At 42.5% G+C, this 17,368-nt stretch overlaps 1 protein-coding gene across 1 annotated transcript in view; it reads left to right on the forward strand.

The window, feature by feature from the left end:
- The first annotated feature begins 14,642 nt into the window (after positions 1 to 14,642).
- LOC124170023 overlaps positions 14,643 to 17,368 on the forward strand; it is a 34,404-nt gene continuing 31,678 nt past the window's right edge. The window contains exon 1 of the mRNA XM_046548708.1: positions 14,643 to 14,710. Within this exon, the coding sequence (XP_046404664.1) occupies positions 14,643 to 14,710 (68 nt within the window). The remainder of the gene's footprint in view (positions 14,711 to 17,368) is intronic.

Genomic DNA, 17,368 nt, shown 5'->3' on the forward strand with positions numbered 1-17,368 from the left:
TTAAAATAAAAAATGAACTCACGTTGCATTATAAACATTCTTTAGTCTTCTTTCCATCATTTCAACGTTTGTTTATGCCCGTATATGAGAGAGTTCGCCTAATTGGGGCAAAGTGCACTAGTCCCGATATGTCCAAATTAACCGGAATCTACTGTTATTAGTAAATTGGGTGTGTAAAGTGATGTCAACCTGTTAAATCCTCCACCGAGTTCATTAGACTTCAAGGAGCTGATGCAACCGTATAACACAGGTGAACATTTTAGGATGCATATCTCCAAGGATGCACAGTACGAAACTCGACTGCCCGTAATAAATCCATGACACCTGTTTGAGAAGCTCTACGGACGAAACGAGGCAATCAATTTCAATGCAACAAAAAACGTATAGAGAGTTTTTTTCTACGCTGGACCAATTACTTAAAAAAATTTGTCCGCTTCGTGGTATCTCCTGAACTTATTTTTTCTAAAAAGTAGTAAAAGTTTTTGGCGCGTAAAGAAAGTTCCCAAACTTTGAGCACTTGGTAGTCCCTTAGGTTTCAATATTTAAAGAATTTTCATATAATAGAGCCAGATCCATTATTAAAAGTTTTCAGAAAACAAATTGCTAATATGTTTAGCAGATAGATACCCTCAAATAGGGTAGTTTCCTTCATCAAAGAAAACGAAAGGCATTGAATGCGATTCGTTACCCACCATTAGTGTATTCATAATACACAAATTATTTGGTTTTAGAAATACTAGTTTAGACGAATGTCAATAGCCAATTTTATCCTCATTTGAAAAAGCCCATATTGGCGCCAACGTGACGTCACAGGGACCTAGTTTCTATTCGAGTAGATAGGAGTTTCACATCGTCTGAGATTACCAATGCATGCATGAGGCACAGAGCTCAGGGAAGCATCTCTTAATAATCACCTATTTAAACTGCCTATGGTCGCAAAGTTTCCTTCATTTGATAGGGGAATAATAATCCTTATTTCAGCCAAGCGCTACCAGCTAGCAGGGTACTCTGCTACCTGCTAGCATCCAGCGTCGTATCAGCGCACTGAGCCTCGCCCCAAGATCACCTCACTTGCGGCAGCGGGAAACAGAACAACATCACACGGAGTTTTTCCGGCATTCATACTTACCTGTCGCGCGCTTGAAATATTTCACTTTTCATTTAAACGCGAAAAATAGATTTCGTCATTTAAAAATCTAAAAGCGTGAAATACTTCCTCCAGGAGTTATACTATTTCGATTTAGGCAATAAAAAAATGATAGGAAACCACCTTTTTCGGTGACCTGCTTTTTTTTACAAACAGCAGATCGGGGGTCTCCAATTTTTTTAATGCAAGGGTTACATTACATATTTCACATGTTTATGCGGTCCGAATGAATAATAAAACAATAAAGAGCAATCCATTGCCAGAAATGTAATTCCCTCAATAATTAGAGTATGATCATGGAAAAATGAGAGAATGCCTTGTTTGAAAAAATTAAGGTAAACTAAATAAATTCCAGCCTTCAGTTTTTTGCAAACAAAACAACGTGACGGTTGACACTGTCGTTTTGACTTAAAAATTTCATTTGAATCAGGCTCCAGATTATGCGAGTTGAGTTTTAAGAATTGATATCAGATGGTCATCAGACAAATATTCCTGATAGAGAAATTTTTAATGGCTCTGAAAATTTCCGCAGCTATGAATAATTCAGCGGTAAAACCCGTAATTATTTCCTCAAGGCCAACACACTGAAGGATTTGTTGGGCGATTCCAATTTAAAGCATTTTTGAAAGAGTACTTTCAACTACCATGATGAAAAATATCAGTCACCTTCTAAACTATCACAAGAAATGAATGTGCCACAGTTTATTGTACACACTTAGACTTTATTTATAAATTCGATACTTGGTATCAATTTTGTTAAATTTAACAAATTTGCACATAATAGGTGCTTTGCTCATAGACAATGTGAAAAATATTTCAGCCAATTATCAACATTAAAAATATATAATACAAATAACACACGGTCTTAACAATATCTTGGCAACAAATCATCGCAAATATATTGGAAGTCACACATTTAATGCATGTTAACAGTCTTAAAAATGTTGAATAAATGAGAACAATAGCAGTCACTAAAATACATACACATATGTAAATTCTCTCCATAGGTGGATAAAAATGCAAGGTACATCCCCTCGACACAATAAAAAATATATATTTTTAATGGGTAAATTTTTTCTGCAATGGTGGAATCACGGAATATAAAAGCAGCTGACTCTAAACTATCCCGCTTTGCTCATTTCACAGCTATTTTCCCTTCCCTGCACGTAAAATATCAAAAATATTCTAAAAGCAACAATAATAAAACTAAAAAAAGTTCAATTCGTCACAATTATATGCATAAAAATACATGGGTATGTTAAGGCATGGATCCTGAACGCATTTCCAAAAACACCCAATAGTCAAAGTAAGTTGATTGAAATTTGACATGGTGGCGAGGAAAAACCAACCTCCATCACATTTAACTACAGCAACTCCCGATTATCCGGGCTAATGGTGGGGAGAGTCGGCACGTATAATCGGAAAACACGGATAATCCAAACTTAGACCGGCGTTTTTTTATATTTATCATTAAGGAAAATAGAACAATTTATTATTATTTACGTACATTTTGTGTTATTTCAGATTTCCCTCCGGGTTCATTAGGAGCTTTTTTCGCGAGACTGCCATCTTTTTAGCGATGCTGACATGATTGTACTCCTGCTGGTCTATATAAGACCTGGAAATATGATACTTGTAATAAGAAACACTTCCGTGAAAGCAGCTAGCACACGGTCGCATTTGTTTTACGAAGGGGATTCTAATGGAAAATAATACGCCCGGTTTATCTTAACATTCAAACGCAGTAATTGGCGTCCCATTTTGTTTTCTATAAATATCGCGGAAAATATTGAGCGAGAGTGAAAGTCATGCACGGATAATCAGAAACACGGGTATACCGTATCCGGATAATCGGTATTCTACTGTAACTGCCACCAACGCAGGAGACATCTATATCAGGGTTCCCAAACCTAACTTTATTACAAAATTTACGTTTTTTCCAGGTTTTCACGATTTTAACGAGGTCAAATTCAAGTTCTGTTATTAAGTCATTTTAGGCAGAAATACTGACCACGTAACAATCACGCATGTGAACTAAAAACATAACAAGTGCAACAGATGCCGTGATTGCAAACGCAGCAAGGAAAGTGGTATCTCCCACGACGCCACCTATCGATAGCAAAATCCAGGGCCGGCTGAAGTGTGTGCGTGGGAAAATGGAGGGTGGCAGGGAAGTGAAGAAGTAGTGCCCGATTTTTCGCCAGGGTTAACGAACACTTAGGTTACCGGCCTTCTTATCACAGGGTTAAGGCCAATGTGTCGTCGTGACAAACGGACCAATATATGAGCCTCGAATATACGTGAGCAGATAAATGCGTTGACAGTGTCTGCACGTGACTGACCATGAAACGTGATCGACATATCGATTTTTCTTTTGATCCTTCAATCGTAGCTCAACAATCAAGTTTGAGTGATTTTTAAGGTTTTATGATGACATTCATGGCTATTTCCAACTTTGTTGTGGTAGATGAAATTCATACTGTCCTGCATGGATTATTAACAATAACAGATCGTTTGATTTACCTCAATTACGAAAATTACATGAAATTTATGTCAAAGTTTGGATTTTTCGTGTTTTCCGATTATTCGCGCCGCCTCTCCCCATCATTACACCGGATAATCGGGAGTTTGCGGACGTCCGTAAATTGTCACAAGAGGTCGCAGTCTTTTCTCGTCAAGTGAACTCGAAATCAAGTCATCTTGACTATTGGTACACTCAGACAAATACTAAATATATTGCATCCCACAAAATAAAACGTTTATACTCCAGGCACATATATTCCATTCTTGAGATTCTTTCTTAGGGATTATTTGCTGTTCACTTTGCATTCATTAAAATGGATAATTAAGATTTTACGGCAAAGAAAATATCACGTCGCCCTTCCTACACATCTTGATAAACACACTTCCTCAAAACGTGAAAATCTTTACAAATTATTTAATTACAATTGGGTAAATAACAATCTAATCATTCTATCTGTCGTCCTCAAAATATGAGTCAATGTGGAATGAACCCGAAAAACAATCACCAATCTACAGAGTTTACTGCAAATAAAGGATCATATTGTTGGTGGTCACCCTTCCCAGACGTCTTCGTAAACATAATTCCTTACACTCACATATCTTGGTGATTCTTTGATTACAAGTGTGTATAAAACAATCTGCCCAGACTTGATCACATGGTTTCAATTAACCTCCTTAACGAAACGTTGGCTTTGGCAAAAATTACTGAGACTAAAATGGATCTTTGGCTTTCTTAGTGACCAAAATTTGTCAAATACGTAATAAATGCTGGGTCATCCACCTGAATAGATTGCAGAGTTTGGTAGAGGCTATGGGGTGAAGAAACTTAATTAACACATTGCGTACGGATGGCGAGAATTCTCATCATTTTTTCCCTAACGTTCTGGAGGGATGACGAAGATTTTCGTCATTTTAACGGGTCAGCCTAAAAAGTTTTAAAGCGTACAACACGTATTCGTTAGTACGTTTTCAGTTGTTGTTCGTTATTCATAATGAATTGATGCATCATAACGTTTGATTGGGTAAAGTTATATTATAAACATTAGCTTTCTAATGATGTTTAAACCAAAGGCATATTTCTAATTTCAACACCTCCACCCAGAATCAGCATTCCTATGAATTTAAATATCCCGGTATGCAACGTGTTAAGACTCTCAACACAACAAAAATACTAAATAAAACCGTGGCCTTATTACTCATACATTAAAAATTAAAAGACAATCCCTCTTTACTCCATAATTAATTATACAGGGTGTCTCATTTACCTTGACCACCTGAAATAACTTTTTGTCCAGATGCAAACTCAAAAATGTGTCAAGCAAATGTTCATTATCCATCAGGGGTATATCAATCAGAATAATTGCCTTCATTGTAGCGTTGTTATTTACAAAAGTATGAACACCAGTATGTCTCTTTTAAAGGGCACCCTATATTTTTCATTCGGCAATTCATTTCCTCTCCCAAAGAGTTATTCAAAAATGTAGCACAGTGGACCATTAACATAAACAGAACGTTATGAAAACATAAGAAAATCGTCCACATACTGGAGTTGGCAGTAAACAAACGACAAGCAATTCAAAACATAACACAAAAGTCACTTTGAGCCCGGGACCACAACCGCGTCCACGTCTAGGGTGCCATTTTAAAAAGACATACCGCTGTTCCTATCTTTGTAAATAACAAAGCTACAAGAGAGGCAACCATGCTGATTAATGTCCCCCTGACGGCTAATGAACATTTGCTTGACAAATGTTTGAATTTGCATCCAGACAAAATGTTATTTCGGGTGGTCAAGATAAATGGGACACGCTGTTTCAACAAATTGAGTTAAGCTTTCAAAGTCTCACTTAAAAAATTCAAACAGACCTACGAAACACACTCAACTAGGGGCGCAGCTACGAATTCAGGCTAGAAGGGGGGTTTAGGTGCAACTTACACCGGGGGGGGGGGTATGGAATATCGGCCAGGATAAGCGGAAGGTGCGGGGGCAATCCCCCAGAAATGTTTTTACAATAAATGGTTCTAAATGGTGAGCTTTACTGCTTTGCCAAGGCCTTTTTATTAATCCTTACACTATTCCCATAAAATTTAAAACTAAGTAATTTGGATTAAACTTAAAAATTACTCTGGGCTCTAAGGGGGGGTTTACCACCCCATAAAAAAAAAACCCCTCACTTCGCCACCCACTTCTCTCAACCACACACATTTTTTTGGCATCAATTATAAAAATAGATCGCATACTGATTACAATTCCTGTACATTTTCCTGAAATGGCATATTTTATTATTCTGAAAATACTAAGCTCATATTGACACGAGAAAATTGCGATTGCAACAGCAGATACCGCACTACCGTACTTTCTTGGACATGAAAGTCACTCTTTTTATTTCAACGGGCAAACTTGTCGCAAAATTAGTTAGCATCCTATGAGCCGAAGATATAACTTCATCCTTTAGCAACAAAGCTAGCTTGCCTAGAATTTTGTTGTACAGCCAATATATATAGAATAATTAGCAGCTCTTGGCTCGAATCGAGCTCTGACAAGAATTACAAGGATAATCGGGCCGATAAATTGGCCGCCGGCAGTTTTCACTCAACCAGCAAGAGCTCATATATATCAGCCCGGTGGCAGTGAAAGGGTTAAGCATTCATTCAGTAGCCTTCAGGATGGGTGACAAGTCGATGCCCGAAATGCCGGAGCCAATAGAACATCTTGTCGCAAACTTGTCGCAAAATTAGTTAGCATCCAATGAGCCGAGGATATAACTTCATCCTTTAGCAACAAAGCTCTTAGCCACGCGTGGAAGAGAAGAGAAACATTCACAAGAAGGTGTGAGCATTGCTGGCCACCCCCACGCCTTTGTTGAGTCTGTCCCTCTGCAACTGCTTCTGCCTCTCGTTCACTTCCGGCATGTGCACCTTCGCAAAGTGATTCACATACTCAGAGTGCATTGCGAATTGGAGGTTACACATCCGGCATTTGGTGGTCTTGGCCTCCGCTCCTCCCCTCTCCGCCCCCCCACCAGCGTTCGTGGCTTTCAGTTCGCCTCCATTCAATACCGTCCCCGTCACTTCTGACACCTCCGAGTGGCTCCGTACCACGTGACTCTGCATTTCCACAACGGACGGGAAACTCAGAGCACACGTGGAACACCTGACCGCTCGATTTTCCGAGACTTTCGAAGCTTCAGACTTTGAAGTGGACGGTTCACTTTCACGATTTTTTACAGTTTGTTCATCCGCAGAGAGCGTTTCACCACCAGTGTTCGTTGCGGCGGAGCTGCGGGATCCGTCCGTTACCTGTCGCTGCCAGCCCAACGAACCATCAGCAGGAGAGATTTTTGCTCCTCCATCCTCCGTCAAACCAGAACCCTCACCGCGAACATTTCCCAGGGCATTCGACTGAGACGGGATGATCTTCACTTTATCATCTTTGGCCGCCGAGTCAATGAAGATGCCACGGGGTGACTTGTAGACCTTGGTGCTGGCTGCTGGTTGCTTCGAATCATTGGCGGACGGCCTTCCTCCCTCCTGTCTCGACCTTGTCCTCTTCAAGCGGAGGCCCCTCACGCTATGAAACACCTTCTTGTGTTCCTTCAACGCACTCTTGTAACGGAACTCCTCGGGGCAATACCGACACTTGAAATTGCCGGGTTCCGGAATGGGAACCAGTTTCCGCTTCTCTTCCTGCTTAACACTGATGTGAGTGGATTCCACAGACTCCAGCTTCGGCATCGACCCCTGGGCTTTCTTGGGGTGCGACAGCGTTCTGCAGATCAGATCTGCATGATTCTTCTCCATGTGCTCTTCGAGAATGATCGTAGACCTGGCCACGAACAAACACCACCTGCATTTAAATTCTAGACACGCGGCAGAATTGCTCGACAGGGATGTGCTTCCTTGCGTCTGACGTCCCGATAACTCTTGCGTACCCACCTTGTTCTTGTGCACTTTGAGCTCCGCCGCAGAAGGGGCAGTAAGCTCACCCAAACATTTGCTCTGCTTGAACTGTTCCGGGTGCTGTACTCTGATGTGAATTTCGAGGGTGGACAAAGTGGGGCACACGTTCTCGCACCAAGCGCATTTATAGTCGTAGCTCAGAGGAGTCGGACGGCTCCCCGTGGGCGACGTGTCCGTCGATCCCACCTGCTGCGAGGATATGAGCACCAGCAACTCCTCCCGATGCTCCTCGTTCATGTGCTGCGTGAGGTCCATGAACCTGTGAGCGATCTTCCCACACCAAACACACTTCACCAACATGTTCTCGCAAGCCTCCTCGCCTCCTCCGCTGATCGAGATGCTCTGGACAATCGCTGGCTGGCACGCACCACTCCCCACCACCTCCACCCTCCCCCCGCCCTTCGACACGTTCACCACGATCTGCTGAGGTTTCCCCTCACCCACAGTCCCTTTAGCACCCAATGGCGCCATCGTGAACTCGGCCACCACGTCCTGATGGTTGTAGTGAATATGATGGATGAGCGCCGTGACCCCAAGGGGCATATCGCTGCACCACAGACACTTGAACACCGCCTCTTCTTGCCTTGAGTCCCAAATGAGTTTAGCGACGGTTGAGGAGGCTGTGCAATCAGACCTACACCCATTGGGAACTGTCTCCTTCTGGGCTGCCTGTGGTATTGTATTGTTCCCTGCAATCGTGCTATTGGGATTGATAACAACTGAACAAGATGGTCCATGGACGTCCTGCAGATTCCTGACGGCTGCACCATCTAAACTGGGCCTAACTGAGCCTGAATTATTCTGCCCTTCCAGCATTATTATATTGTTCCTCGCGGATGTACCGTCGGAACTTTTAACAACCGAGCAAGGTTGTCTCTGGCATTCCTGTGGTTTTCTGACAGGTGCTCCATCAGAGCTGTTACGAACAGAATCTGGATATTTCTGCCCTTGCCGTTGTATGTTGGTGGTTTCACTATCCAAACTGATATCCACAAATCCGGGGCCTTTCCGTGGATTCATGGCGGGGCCGATGACTGTGCCTTCACAACTGTGACCAATACTGCCAGGAATATTCTGAACCAGCCTCGGGATGCTCTTCAAAGACTCCTGATTGGACGGCCTCACTCCCTCCACTCTGTCCAGACTCTCGGAACTTCCAGCAACGGGATGGTATCCCGTGAGATGGGTTTCTTTGAAGACGGGTGTGTTAGGGATCCCCCTACCCAGGTCGCTCGAAGGGGAGCTATCACTCTGGTAGTTGTGCGCGGATTCAAGCAGTGAACCGACCCCATTTTCACCCAACGACCTCATCCCTTCCGAGGGCACGATTGTATCGTTAGAGGTGATAGCCTCTTCGCTTGGGCCCACAACTTGCGGCATGACTGCAGATGGATCACGTACATTACCACCGCCAGAAACACCTTCAGGAGCCACATTCTGTAAAGCGGTACTGTATCTCCCTGTGCCATTGTGGACCAAAGTGCTGGAATCTGACCCGCTTCTCCCCATCGACTTTGTCTGGTCAACAATTGGGCGTATTACCGCTACGTTTTTCGCTGGAGTCCTGCTTGCAGGTTTGGCTGTGGTGAAAATGGGGCACTCCACCACGGCTATGCCTGTTGGGTTCCCCTGAGCGCTCTGCAATAAATTATGCAAGGTAATATCGCTGTGCGGGGTCGCTATTTGAACTAAATCCCTGACGGAACCCCCAGGCTTCGGGTATTGTTGTCGGTGGTCATTCTTTTCAACGTCAGACAAGGAATGGATCTTCCCTTGACTGCCATCTGTTGATACTTTTGCTCCAGGAGTCACTGCACTTGGTAGCCTTGAAAGATTTGAGCTTGTGCTGGGAACCACAGTCGAACGTTCTACGGAAGCCAATGAATGGCAATCCTGAGTGTTCACACATCCAATGCTCCTCAAAGATTCAGATGGTACGTTCACCGTTTCCGAAGGTTTCGTGCTCAATGAAGTTTTCTCCTCCGAGCTACCACTAGTTGGAACAAATCTATTCAAAACTGCAACACCTCCAGTCACTTCAACACCATTGGCCCCTGCATTCAAATCATCGCTAAACAAGGTTCTCGAAGCAGTTTCCCTCGTCATCAGCGCGGAGGCAACTCCCAAATCTGAACTGGCGCCACTCTGGGAAACTTGCCTGCCCGTTCTCTCGATAACACTCTTGGTCCTCACCGGTGACGTTGAGGTCCACCCAAAAATTTCACCTACAACATCTTTGCAGAGGCTATCCGACGATTTTTCGACTTCCCTACCGCCATCAGACCTTATCGCAACAGTATCCACATCGACGCGATCGTTTGCCTCGACTGGACGGCCTCTGTTAATGACGGAAGACGGTGACTCCGATGGCGGAACAGCTAGAGGGACGTTGGCCACATCGTTCGACATTTCAGCCCCCGGGTCTCCACTGAGGTCATCGACCACCGCAGGAGAAGTGCCGACTCGAGAGACCTCCGGGAGGTTTAGGGAGGTTTTATCAATCGTGCCACCTGCTGCTTGATTGCGCAGCCTGCTGACAGCCACGGATGCTGACCCTCCGTGGTCCTTGTATCCATCCAACCGCATGCCGTGGCTTGGGACCGCTTCCTGAGAACTTCTACCGGGATTCACAGGCACGGAGCCGTTCACGGTACCCGCCGTGCCGCCACCGGTTTGGGAAACAAAGCACAATTTTTGTGTGGGGGCTCTCCCTGGGTTGACCATGACGATGTAACCTCCGGAAGAGGACTTTTGCAGTCGAGTGATGAGGTTCCCCACATCCACACCAGGTGATGCCGAGGTCAGAAGTACGTTCCCGCCGTCCGAGGCATTTCCACCCTGCCTCGGCGACGGAGGCGACACATCGCCGTCACTCCCTCGATCGGCCTTACGGCGCTTGTGTCGGCTCTTTTGCCGCTCCCGGGCCAAGACGCTGGGACGTTTCCTAGAGGACAGCGAGAAGTCGTCGTCGTAGTCGTCCTCATCCGAGTTGCTCTCACCCGACCCCCAGTCCGACCCCCAGAAATTTCTTGGAGTCCACTCCTCCCCATCGGACTCGTATCTGCCGGCAACTGAGGGCTTCCTCTGAGAAGAAATAATATTAATACATATATTGTGGTCTCGATGAAATTTTAATTTTTTTCTATAAAAGTGACATGTAGGTGACTATAGCATTTCTAATATAATAAGAAAAGGTGTAAGTAGGTACTCGAAAAAATTGTCATTGCATGAAATAAAGAAGAGTGAAATAAAGGGACAGCAGACAATCGCTAATCCCGAATTCTAAACTACCGAATATGTATCTAGTAAAAGCGAGGTTTTCTGGAATTCTGCCAACTTAACGTTTTCTGTTGCCTCGGTGAAACGAGGGATTTATGAGCCTTTAAAAAGCCTCCTGTGCGCACATTTTGGATTTCAGGGAGTAGAGTTGAAAGGGGCATAAGCCATCAAGTGAAAACATTATGGGAAAATCATCAATGTAGCGGCCCTCTGAGAATAAATCGTCTCATCAGTTGTCACGTATCATCGAAGTCAAGTTCAATAAGTTAAGGATAAGGTAGTTTGAGGTTATTAAGGGATGACTTAGCTCCATTAGATCGGATCTGATACAAAATGTGCCTGGTGTTTGGATCAGAAGGGGTGCGAAACTTAACAAGAAGACAGATCACCCAGCTTGCGAGTTGAAGGTCCCAGCACTGCATTCGCGGAAGAAAGCAGTTGAAGAAGCGGTCCCCGGTAGATTCTATTGACTCTTGGTAAACTTTCATGAGAGACTTCTTATTGATGAGCAGAAATTCGAAGATTTGGATAATCATTTGCATGAGCCGTCGTGAAAAAACGTTAAATCGGACAGAAAAATCTTGTGTGGGAAAAATTTTCACGACCATAAATGCGGAAACACTAAATACGGATTATTTTTACTTTGTGCTAGTAGGGAATGAATCGGGACCCCAGAAAGTAAACGTTAAATGTTGAAAAACGTAAAATGTGAAGACGTTAAATCCGGATCGGACTGTATTACTAATACCACTTCTTTTTTACATAGCACAACCCGGGTTTCGATGAATAATCATCATCTTCAGGCACAAATTATGATCTGTTTATCTTATTACTGTGACCTAGTTACCTGATGAACGTTAAAAAAGACGATAGAATAGGGGAAGAGGATGGGTAGGGATATTCATTTTTTAGACTCCTGACTTTCAATAATTTTTTAAAACTGCTCCCTAGAGTCCAATTCACATAATTTTAAAATTGATCCTATGGCAGTTGCATATCAAGTGTTGAGCAAAATTAGTTTTTTCATCTCTGTTATTTTTGTAAGCACTTAAATGTTCTTTCTTCCTGATTTCAAAACTTCTTCCTGTCTGCCCCACGTATACACCATTGCAATCGCTGCATTTCAATGAATACACTCCACATCTATCCAATTGGTCCATCTGTTCCTTACACTTTAACAATCTGTCTGCTCAGAGTGGCATAAGGTTTAAAACAATGCGGATTTTGCCCTTGGGTAAATGACAAGCCATTTTCAGAGAAAGTGCATCAAGGACCATCACTGCGCACCACTGTTTCCTGAGTTGAGCTCAAATTCAATAAATATCAAAGTGTCAAAAAAAAAAATTATTCAACATTAACATAATTCAGGGTAACGGACTAAGACTCCACGGTCACACAAGCATTAACGAGGATGACATCTGCACGTATCCTATCTACTACTCCTATCTAGTACATACTCCACATCTATCCATTTGGTCCATCTGATCCTTACACTTTAACAATCTGTCTGCTCAGAGTGGCATAAGGTTTAAAACAATGCGGATTTTGCCCTTTGGTAAATGACGAGCCATTTTCAGAGAAAGTGCATCGAGGTCCATCACTGCGCACCACTGTTTCCTGAGTTGAGCTCAAATTCAATAAATATCAAAGTGTCAAAAAAAAAATTATTCAACATTAACATAATTCGGGGTAACTGACTAAGACTCCACAGTCACGCAAGCGTTAACCAGGATGACATCTGCACGTACCCTTAGCGAAAAAACTGTTGAAATTTTAACAGTTACTGCTGTATTTTCTGGGGTGACAGTTGCAATAGCACTGAGGTATTCGCTATGCAAAAGAAAGCTGTAAGAATTATGCTAAACCTAAAATATAGAGAATCCTGTCGACCTCACTTTGAGGCACACAAAATTTTAACTCTAACATCCATTTATATTCTGAACTTAATGCTATTCATAAAAAAACGTATAAATTCTCTCCCAAAAAATGCTGACTTCCATTCACATATGACCAGAACCAAAGACTGTTTACATGTGCTACCCAGGAAAACAAAAAGGAGTAGTAATGGTCCTATACATAAGGGTACAAAACTATATAACCTTTTACCAGAAGAATTGAGAAGTTTGTCTTCTGTAAATAATTTTAAAGTAAATCTGAAAAGATACCTGACTGGAAAGGCATTGTATAGTGTTGATGAATTTATTAACTATTGTAAAGAAAGTATGTAGTTTGATGTGTTAACCTATTAAATGAGAATTGTATACCTGTGCTTAAGGTTTTGTGCTGTGAAGTAAGTGTTGAAGTATACATGGCTGTTGTTCAGCTTTCACTATTGTGTGCTTGAAATTTGTAATGTAACTTTTTTATTTTAGGAAGATGTCTTTGTTTTTTTGAGTGAATATTATCTAAAATACCAACTATGTATTATACTTGACGAAGCCTATACCATTTACTTACTTGTATTGGTTCTTTTGGCTAATAAAACTATTATTATTATTATTATTATTTTAATAGCTACTGTTGGATTTTCTATAGTTACTGTTGTATTTTAACAGTTACTGTTGTATTTTAACAGTTACTGTTGGATTTTAACAGTTACTGTTGGATTTTCTACGGTTACTGTTGTATTCAAAAGTGGTCCCAATTAACTGTTGAAAATTTCAACAGTTTTTTTAACAGTTTTTTCACTCTCTACAACAGATTTATTCCCGTGATTGCTAGAAAGACTTCCACCAAGATGACTAGGTCTAATATTATGTACCTTTTCCAAGACCGCAGAAGACCTTTGGTGACTGGCTGGTGAGCGCTGGTTCTCCAAGGGAGGGATCTCCTTTGCTTTGGATGAATGGGAAACGGTCACACAAAATTCAGGGTAACGGACTTAGACTCCACGGTCACACAAGCATTAACGAGGATGACATCTGCACGTACCCTATCTACTACTCCTATCTAGTACGTACTCCACATCTATCCAATTGGTAGAGGTCCGTGAATTTCGCGAGACGCGATATCGCGAAATAACGCGAAATAACACGAAATAACGCGAAATCGGTTATTTAAAACGAAATTTTGCGTTATTTGCGATTTTAGGTGGATTAGCGAAAAAATCATATGTAATGAGTCGTAATCTATTAAAACATAAGCCTTCATTGTTTAACGCTGCCGACGTTCATTTGCTCTATCTCATTACGATTCCAAGGTCAATAGGCTCGTTTAGTCTCGCGCATCCGCGTAATATCGCGCACTGTGGTGATTTATCCGCCAGAATTTGCCGTTAAATTTATCACTGCCTCTTTCTTACCTGAAGAATTAGATATTATGAATTAAAAATGCGCGGAAAGAAATTTAGCGTGGCCGCGGAGGACCGGAAATACAAGCTCACACGCCCGATACGCGTCAATGCCGAGCAGTAATTCCGGCGACTCACCGCGGCGCATTAGACTGCGTTATTGGATAACTTGTTGCAGGAATACCTTGAGTATGGGTCTAATGTAACAATTTCGTTGACTTAAACACGGCCGCTGGCTGGGACCGGGCCGCCGTTCACGGCACGGCCCACAGCGTGGCAGAGTCGTCTCGTCTGAAAGCGGCCTGAATTTCACGGCGTCGTGACGTGAGCGGCGGCCGGCGAAAAGTCGTTTCGACAGAAAGCGGCCTCAATGTAGCACTGCCTGTATTTCGCGCCGTACACGGCGCACCGCCGGGACGGATTGAAATGAACGCCGTGGTGACCATGGCGGCCGTCAACGGCACCGTGCGTCAACTGCGCGGTTCGATTCGTTTTAAGACATCCATTGACAAGTAAGGTTATTTGAAAGCACGAAGCGCTAGCAGCTGGGAGAAGGGAAGGAATGAACAGAAAGGATAGGATGAGAGGGGATTCTCCTTATTTGCAGATGGATCGTCAAATATTCTGCTCTCCACTGAGCTACAATGCAAAAAAATCATTTCGACATTGGCCAAATCTAATACCTAATTCTTCAGGTGAGAAAGCGTCTCATTCTAGATGCTACAGGATCGATAAATGGGAAATAATTTTTCAAGTTTCTTTGAATCCGATTATGTTTTGTTATGTGCGCTTCTCTCTCTGCCTTTCCTGACTGATAGGCAACAGCTGTAATCAAAACTAAGCGACTTTGTTGTATCTAGCTGCTGTCCCACCTTCCCTCAACACCTGGGTGAGGGGTATCAAAAGGGAACCCACGACATGAGACATTTCAGACAATTTGTAAGTTATACAGTACTGCAGCTACCCAGCACTCAGTTTGAAAACACCACCGTGATAGGTTGTGTTTTGGGGTTAGACTTTTTTTATCGTAGTTCCAGCTTTAAATATTGAACGAAGGATAGGAATTTTAAAATGCCAAAAGCTAGTGATACTCTTCACACCAGGGTAAGTGAATTTAGTTGAGAAGAATGTTATGTGAAAGACAGAGTATTACTGTGCAAAGTTTGTGATAAAAGATTTTAATTCAAAAGATGTGACACTTTGTTAAAGCACATCAGTAGCGATACTCAGGCAAAAAAATCTGTACTCTAAATAAGCTAAAGCTATACTCTAACTGCACTTAATATCTGGACTGGGAATGCACTTAAGACTGCACTTAATTGAAACAATACAGCACAGTTGCCATAGTACAGTAAAGTACAGTTACCAAAGCACAGTCAGAGTGCAGTGGCCACAGCACAGTCAGAGTGCAGTGGCCATAGCACGGTCAGAGTGCAGTGGCCATAGCACGGTCAGAGTGCAGTCGCCTCAGCACAGTCAGAGTGCAGTCACCACAGTACAGTCTAAGTGATTTCTTTGGGTCTTCTTCCGTTTTATCCATGGCTCTATGAAAAATCACCAACATTCCAGCTGGCTTCATCAGATCCACTGAAGTAGCGATGCAGATTTGGCCAGACTGATATTTATGTCCAACCGAATCCTCTTTGACACTTCAATGAACACAAAGAAGCTGACTGGAAGTTTGACTAAATTTCATCCAAAGCCATGGATAAACTCTGAAGAAGACCCAAAAAACTAAGGAAATGGGAATGATCTAAACCCTGTTTTGATATTGGATACAAATGACATGAAAGCCAATTCAGATATAAAATCATTTAATATAAAATGTAATATCTTACAATGAAATTCAATAATACATGGTGAATTTTACATGATGTTTCATTTTACATAAATTCATGGTGTTACATTTCGCGGAGGTTTTCCGTAACGTGGCCGAGTGGGACTTTAACGTATCATCCTCTGTTGGCCTAAGGGCCTGCAGTGTCTCTCACCTGCCTACACCGTCTTTAGCTCACCGGTGCACTGTCGTGCGTGTAGGGAGGTAGTGTCCTTCAATCTGGTACGCTATGGTGAGCAAAAACAAGTCACCAGCAACGGGGTCGGAGGGGAGTCGATTCGCGGGTTCTGAGTAGTGAGGACGGAGGTCCACAGCAGCAAGTTCAACTCAAAAATCACTAACATTTGAAAAATTATTTGTCGGCCTCCTAATAAACACAAAACGTTCGGAATAACACCAGGACCTTGACAATCCGATCCGGAACACAATTTTTGGGTTCAAAAGGGAGGTTATAAGGAGACATCAGTCGACAAAAACAAAGGACGATCGCCTTCACTACGAAAAACATCAGAAAATAACCCCAGATTTTCACTTTTCGAGATAAAAGGCACACAGATTAGTATAATTAGATAATATTGATAATCTACACTGGATATAAACACTTGGAAATGCACTGATAATAAATAATAACGCATTATTGGAACACGATCGACAACTCGTCACATGTTCAAGCGTGAAACACAAAACTTCAAAAATAACCAAAAATAAGGCATAGAATGTCACTGAAGGGGTGAAATATAAAGGAAAAGTAACTCCGAAACACTGATTAACCTCAATCAGGACGGATTTTCAATAACACAGGGAATTATAACACAAAAACCAACTCGGTATAATTGAAAACTTAAGACACTTGTAATTGAAAGAAAAATGCACGTAGGGAAACGAAACTTTCACAGGAGCAGTAGAATAAATGGCACTAGAAGCACATAGAATCACAAGGTGGGGCAAAGCCACCCCCTAAGATTGGTGGGACTTTGAAATTTCTCGGCAGCGGCTAGATTGAGGCAAACACTAAAAACGCCACAAAAAAGCCAAAATTTGTTGGATCTTGAATATTTTCACAGTAGGCGGCAGCGGGAACATTCACGGACGTTACTGACATAATCAGCGTCAGTTAATCAATGATTTAGCCACTAAAACTGAGGTTATACGGGAGCGGCACATAGACACGTGTCCTGCTGTGGACCCACGTCCTCCATAGTAAATGTAGGTAATACTTTCTCCCGTCAATGACTAGTTTAAGTCCAGCCCTGTCAGAGTACAGTTTGAGCCATAGTACAGTTCCAGTCCAGTTACCCAGCCCAGTAACAGTACACTTTTAGCCACAGTACAC

The sequence above is a fragment of the Ischnura elegans genome, chromosome 13, assembly GCF_921293095.1.
Source record: "Ischnura elegans chromosome 13, ioIscEleg1.1, whole genome shotgun sequence".
Lineage (NCBI taxonomy): Eukaryota > Metazoa > Arthropoda > Insecta > Odonata > Coenagrionidae > Ischnura > Ischnura elegans.